At 44.3% G+C, this 6,992-nt stretch overlaps 1 protein-coding gene across 1 annotated transcript; it reads right to left on the bottom strand.

The window, feature by feature from the left end:
- Positions 1-348: 348 nt before the first annotated feature.
- LOC120432541 (aminopeptidase N-like) lies at positions 349-5,002 on the bottom strand. Its single transcript, XM_039597770.2, has 4 exons — positions 4,433-5,002; positions 2,799-3,079; positions 675-2,741; positions 349-619 (listed from the first exon to the last, which is right to left on the bottom strand). The coding sequence occupies exons 1-4, from the start codon at positions 4,652-4,654 to the stop codon at positions 349-351; spliced, it is 2,841 nt and encodes a 946-aa protein (XP_039453704.1). The 5' UTR covers positions 4,655-5,002.
- Positions 5,003-6,992: the final 1,990 nt, after the last annotated feature.

Genomic DNA, 6,992 nt, shown 5'->3' with positions numbered 1-6,992 from the left:
CTCTACTCTACTCTACTCTACTCTACTCTACTCTACTCTACTCTACTCTACTCTACTCTACTCTACTCTACTCTACTCTACTCTACTCTACTCTACTCTACTCTACTCTACTCTACTCTACTCTACTCTACTCTACTCTACTCTACTCTACTCTACTCTACTCTACTCTACTCTACTCTACTCTACTCTACTCTACTCTACTCTACTCTACTCTACTCTACTCTACTCTACTCTACTCTACTCTGCTCTTCTCTACCGTGAGAAATTCTTCTAACTATTCCGTCAATTGTCGAAGTCCGTGATCAAATAATAAAAACTACCGTCATAATTTTCAAACTTTTAATTTCCTCAAAACCACTCCATCCGACTCGCGTCGAACCCGCTCCGCTCGAGAAGCCGCAAATAGGCCACGAACCCGCCTAGTTGATTCTCCACCCACTGGATGTTGATCCGGGCCAGCTCCAGCGCTTGCCCAATCGCGATACTGTTCCCAGCAAGAACCGAACCCTTGCGCGCCACAAACCGCTCCAGCTGGTCCAGCTCGTCCCGAGCGGTAATCTTCCGGGCCAGCACCTTCACGTGGCTGGCGAGCCGTGACTCGAACGTTTCCGGGTTGACGCTGAAAAGGGGTTCAAGTAATTGACGACATTTAAAGGCAATCAGAGAATACTCACTAATCCGCCATCTTGTCAATGTTGTCGAACAAAAACTGCTTCGCCATCGCCGTTCCCCCCACTTGATCCGCGATCGCCTCAAACACCACCGTCGTATCCTCCAACCTTAGTTCGGAGCTCAAATCAACGGACCAGCGAAGCAGCCTGTCCATCAGCTCCGGATCCTCCGTACAGGCCAAGCCCTCGGCAATTGCCGTCCGTTCCGCACTGCCGGTGACCGGACCGCGGTACCGTTCCCACAAAAAGTCCCACTCCCGGAGTGTTCCCTCGCGGATCGCGGTACAGTACACGGTGGTACGAAGCTCCGGCGGGATGGGGTTCGATGAGCTGGTGATCCAGGTCGTGAACAGTTGGAGTGAGTTTTGGACGCAGTCGGAGAAGTCCATCGAGCAGGCCCAGTCGGCGGTCAGTTTAGTCAGCCGGGTTTGGCCCAGGGAGGACGGGATTGAGGTGTTGTGGAAGATGTTCAGATGGTTGTAGAGCGGGAGGAGCAGACGGGTTACGTACGCAAGGAAGAGGTCGTAGTGATCCGTAGTGGACAGGACGCGATCGAGGGAGTTGAGGTTCGTGAGGGCTGCCTTCCAGGGGATGTACTCCGTCTCGGTGGGGAGGTAGTCGAGGATCGAGAACGCTATTGAGTAGTCCTGCAGACCTGCCCAGGAGAAGTCCAGAGCGTCGTCGATAAGTTGGGCACGGTTGATCGCGTTGATCTTGCGGAAGTTTTGAGTGTTGAGATATCGTGCTATTAGGCGGTAGTTGTTGTAATCGTATTGAACTTTGTACAGGCCGGCCATTTGGTTGTTGATCATGACCCATTCGGTATTGCAGGGAAGGTTTGTCACAATCGGGGTTGACTGCGGAGTGCAACCCAGCCATAGCTGGGGTTGTGTCTGGTTAAAGTCCGGATTCAGGGAAGTGGAAACTGTGAGTGGTATCCACCAACAAGCCGGGTCGTCGATGGTCTCGTCGTATATGAACCTCATCTGACGGAACGTCATCGTACCCCTTTGGTAGTCTCTTTCAACGTACACCACCGGATAACCCGTTTGAAGCGTCCAGGTGTCCATAACCGCTTTCACGTCAAACCCATCAGGAAACCTTCCATCCTCCTGAGCTTCCTCCGTCAGCGCTTGCCACAAATCATCCTGCTCGGCATTACTAAACTGGAACCGCTTTAGATACCGGGAAACTCCTCCGTTGTAAACCTCCTCTCCAAGAAACAGATTGATCATCCGCACGATCGCCGATCCCTTCTTGTAAGAAATCGAATCAAACAGCTGGGGAATCTCCTCCGGATTGCCAATCTCGATCGACACCCGATGACTACTATTCAACGCGTCAAACTTGAAAATCTCCAAAACATCCTCGATCACAATCTCCTGCAGCGATCTCATTTCCGGATGAAGATACTCGACCGCCTTGAACTCCGTGTACCGTGCAAATCCCTCGTTCAGCCACAAATCCGTCCACCACCGCATCGTAACCAGATTGCCGAACCACATGTGCGCAATCTCGTGCGCCACCACCGACGCCACAAAGTGCTGATCGTCCAACGTCGACTCCCTCCTTGAGAACTCCAACCCAGCTTCCGTGAACGTTACCAGGCCCCAATTCTCCATAGCGGCAAACAGCATGTCCGGAATCGAGATAAAGTCCAACTTGGGCAGCGGGAACCGCAGATCGAACGCTCCTTCGTACAGGTCGATCAACTTCAGCGCAATCTCGTTGGCATAGCCCAAATTCCCGACGGCCTCCTTGCGACTCCACGATCGCACCTGAACGCCATTGCTCGTATTACCCCCAACTGCTTCGGCGAACAAGTAGTCGTTGATGGAGTAAGATACCAAATAAGTAGCCATCAGGACACTGCGCTCGAAGTGATCAACGGTCCAGTTTGGTCGACCGTCCAGAATCGTCTCACTACCCAGAGTTGGCATGTTGGACAGGGCGTTGTAGCGGCTGTGGTGACCCAACGATATGTTGAACGTGGCCTTGAGTTCCGGCTCGTCAAAGCACGGGAATGCCCGGCGGGCGTGGATCGCTTGAAATTGGGTTATCGAGAGCCATCTGGAAGGATAAATGGTTACAACTTTGTGTACACAGTGTGGAGCATTTGGAGCCTACACTCTTTCTTGGCTCTCCGAGTCCTGGTAGCTGCTCCGGTAGTACCCGACGACATCTTTTTTCAGTTCGGCTTCAAAAGGAATGTGAACTTTGTAGCGAGATTCTGGAAGCAATTGTTGACTGGTTTGTATGATCAAGAAATCATTTAGTAAATCGTACTCGATTGAAGAAATTGGGAGAGGTAGGTCGGTGGTCAGGTCGGTTACTGACACGTTGCCCTCGTCAATCACGAGGTCCTTCGAGTGCAGGGTGATGCGATTGGATGTGCCAGTTGATTGAACCTGGAATCGGGGAGATTGCATCATGATGATTTAATTAAGTCATCCACACGGAGAAAAACGAGTTCCCAAAATCGTGAACAAGCGTTCATGAAAATGGGAACCACAAACAAAGTGTTCAAATGCCATGGTACGTTTTTCAAAATCGTTTTTTTTTTTTATGAACGCTTGTTCTCGATTTTGGGAACTCTTTTTTCTTCTTGCAGCAATTCGTCGCCGTCGTGCTAACATGTCGTACGTGCATTTTAGGCCAAATTGAGTAAAGAACGCCATTTTGTGCAGCTCACAATGCCTCATCTTTTGACCTTCACAGATCTCCAAAATTCGATTTCAATCCTGAGATATTCAATGAAAACCAAAAGAGCTCCGAAAATTTTTGTCACTTTTCATATGAAAGAAGTTTCAATCTTGTCGTGCTATCTTGTCACTCCCTGAAAATTGATGTAAGTGCGACAAAAGGCCAAAGGGATTTCAGGTCAGGATGCGTTTGACGCACGTACAAGCTAGACTACCGTAAACATTTGTAATTATAACTCGGGACTCCAGCAACCAACTTCAACCAAACTTTGGGACAATGCACATAATGGTCAGCCAAACAAAACGTGTTTGTTATTGTTTACATTGCGTGCTCTCGTTTTTGTATATTCAAGGTCAAACATTAAAACGAGTTTTTCTCGGAACGTCAAAATAGCGGGTGCGACAAGATAGCACGACGACGTCGAATTGGAATCTCCATAAGGAGGTGACTTTTTATCCAAAATTTGATAAAATACCTTCAAAATGGTCCATAGAATTTCTTAAAGAAGATACAATATTTACAAAATGGACCCATTAGGGTGGTCCAAATCCGGGCTTTGAGCTCATTCTGACCACGGCCACCCCTCCCTTGAAGTTTGTTAGGGAAAAATCGTCAAAATGTATGTTATTAGCGTTATTAGCGCACAAAACTGACCATTTTTACGCGGCTGGCTCTAAGGGGCTACCTAGAAGCAAGTATGTTTTAAATGATAATAATTTAGTGAAGGTTCTACATCTGAGAAAAAAAATGGATATGGAAATGGATAATTAAGGCGCCTTCCACAAGTAAAAAATTAAAACAGTTGCTTTTCTCTATACATGTTGATGGTTTTTACCATTCAAACTTCAAGAGATTAGAGGGAAGGGTTCCCGTGGTCAGACTGAGCTCAAATGTGGAATTTAGCCGAGAGATGGGCCAATCTTTTATATCAGGGGGTAGCCCCGAGGAAGTCCGGATTTGGACCACCCTATGTCAGAATTGTTTTTTCATAAACCACTATTTCAGATTTTTTTTAAATTCAAAAACATTTTAAAAAAGCTTTTAAACTAGATACTCACAATGATATTAACCGCACCGTCAAACCGAAATCCTTCACCGTCTTCACCCAAATAAGTATTCACCAACAGATCGTAATGCTTTGGGATAACCTCCCTTGGGAGTCGATAACTGGCACTATTTGCACTATCACTATCACTTTCGTTGTTAGCACATTCAAAAACTTCCACCAAATTGTTCAAAACCACAGCCAACAGAACCACCAATTCCCACCAAGTGTCCATTCTGAGCTGAACCCTTTGACTGAAACTGACGCGAAACCAGTTGGAAATCCCCAAACAATTTCAACTTTGAAACTCGTTTTATCACATTTACAAGCTTTTTCACATCACTTTTTAGGGTATTTTTAAGTCGCGTTTTTGCTTTGGTGTGGGCGTTAAAAACACTTTGATGGTGGCCTCTTTTTTTTCGGGAGCGATAGTTGCTTCCTCTAAACTTAGCAGTTGAAACTGAAAAATAAAACGAAACCACCACGTGCTGGCTGACGAAGCCGACTTGTTCTCGGCGCCACTTTAGCAGTGATAAAAAGCTTAACGATTAAGCCGCGCGTTCGTTTTATATAGAATCCTAATCGCGCGCGGGATGCAGTTAACCCTCTGGCAACAGAATTAAAGCAGGCAATTTTCATCCAAAAGAAATTATTCCAATTAATTTGAATTGAAAAAAATAACCGTGATTTCTTTTATTTATTTATTTTTTTTCATAAATTAAATATTTTCAATTCACTAAACCGAATGCTTTCAAATAGTTTTTACTACGATGCCTCTGTCCTCTCTGCCAATCCAAGCAATTTTGTCGAAGACACCAAAATTTTATCTCGCATTCTACACCTTACGACCAATTTTCAAGAAAGCACTTGAGCAAACCTTTACAAATCAGTTTTTTGAACGTATTAACCCTCTACCTCACAATGTTTTTTTCGAAAATTTTAATTTTTCCCGTGTTTAGGAGGTCATTTTGAGCAACTTTTGTTCTACAAACAACTTTACTTCTCTTGTTTTATGATTTTCTTGTTTCATTTTTAGTAGACAATCACTTTTTCAATTTTTTGCTTATTTTTCACTTTTTCTGCTATAAAATGGCACCATTATCATTTAAATTGTAAAAAAAAATGCGTAGAGGCATAGTCTCGGACACACGAAAAATTACTGCACATTTCTTTTTACTTAAAATATAGGAATTATTTGGTAAAAAACACAGCCAAAGATGGCCCCTAAAAAAATGACATTTTTAAAAACATTGGCAAAGTCACATAAAACAAGTAAAACTTCCAACCCATAAATTTTCTAAAATTTCAAGAGTTCTTCTTTCCAATGCCTTTTAAATTCAAACATTGACCATCCTAACGAAATTCGAAAATTGTCCGACTGTATGTTTTTTAATCTGATTTTATCCGCTTAACCGGATATGGCCACTAGGGTGGGTACGTTTTTCAAAAAGTTCTCGGATCAAGTTTTAGTATGGTTCCCCTTGTAGGGCATGCCTAAAGGAACTTTCATGCCAAATATCAGCTCATTTGGTTGTAAACTGGCTGCGCGCATCAGAGTTAAAGTTTACATGGGAATTACTATGGGAAATTGGAACTTTTTGTTCAAACGCTCCTACAGGTCTGGGAAAATCACGCGCCAACTTCTGGTATGGTCAGGCATATGGGGAATGGTCTGGATAATACTTTTCCCGAAGACAGCATATTAATTCGTTGTCCCTAGACCTGGCGCATCGGCAAACAATCCGATGTTTCCGGAATCAACGGTTTTCCCTCAAAAAGCATAAAATTTTCCTTAGCACGCTATGAAAGCTTGATGAACACCGCGACGCCATATGTCAGACAGCTACCACGTGGTTAAATATTTGCAAAAAATACAAATTTGCTATGCAAAGATTTTGAATACGACTAAATAATATCAGGATTACTCGAAATGATCATTTTCTACATAAAAGAAGGATTGCAATTAAATATTCCAGCCGTTTCTCACCCACGTGGTAGCTGTCTGACGTATGGCGTCGCGGTGTTCTTCAAGCTTTCATAGCATGCTAAGCAAAATTTGATGCTTTTTGAGGGAAAACCGTTGATTCCGGAGACATCGGATTGTTTGCCGATGCGCCAGGTCTAGGGACAACGAATCCATATGCTCTCTTCGGGAAAAGTGTTCTCCAGACCATTCCCCATAGGCCTGACCATACCAGAAGTTGGCGCGTGATTTTCCGAGACCTGTAGGAGCGTTTGAACAAAAAGTTCCAATTTCCCATAGTAATTCCCATGTAAACTTTAACCCTGATGCGCGCAGCCAGTTTACAACCAAATGAGCTGATATTTGGCATGAAAGTCCCTATGGGCATGCCCTACAAGGGGAACCATACTAAAACTTGATCCGAGAACTTTTTGAAAAACGTACCCACCCTAATGGCCACAGAATTGACCCAATTGTCAAAATATTGATATTTGGTCATATTTTGGGCGCTTTTCGAGATATTTGAGTTTTAATTTGCATCTTTTTTACCTTAAATTGACAGTGATTGATTGCGAGACAAAATGTTGGTGCTTTCGACAAAGTTGCTTGG

The sequence above is a fragment of the Culex pipiens genome, chromosome 1, assembly GCF_016801865.2.
Source record: "Culex pipiens pallens isolate TS chromosome 1, TS_CPP_V2, whole genome shotgun sequence".
Lineage (NCBI taxonomy): Eukaryota > Metazoa > Arthropoda > Insecta > Diptera > Culicidae > Culex > Culex pipiens.
This window is presented reverse-complemented; position numbering and strand designations above follow the sequence as displayed.

Coding starts and splice junctions, on each gene's coding strand:
- LOC120432541 (XM_039597770.2), bottom strand. CDS start 4,654: ATGGACACTTGGTGGGAATTGGTGGTTCTGTTGGCTGTGGTTTTGAAC. Junction 3,080..4,432: donor ACGGTGCGGTTAATATCATT/GTGAGTATCTAG, acceptor CCCCGATTCCAG/GTTCAATCAACTGGCACATC. Junction 620..674: donor ATTGACAAGATGGCGGATTA/GTGAGTATTCTC, acceptor ACCCCTTTTCAG/CGTCAACCCGGAAACGTTCG.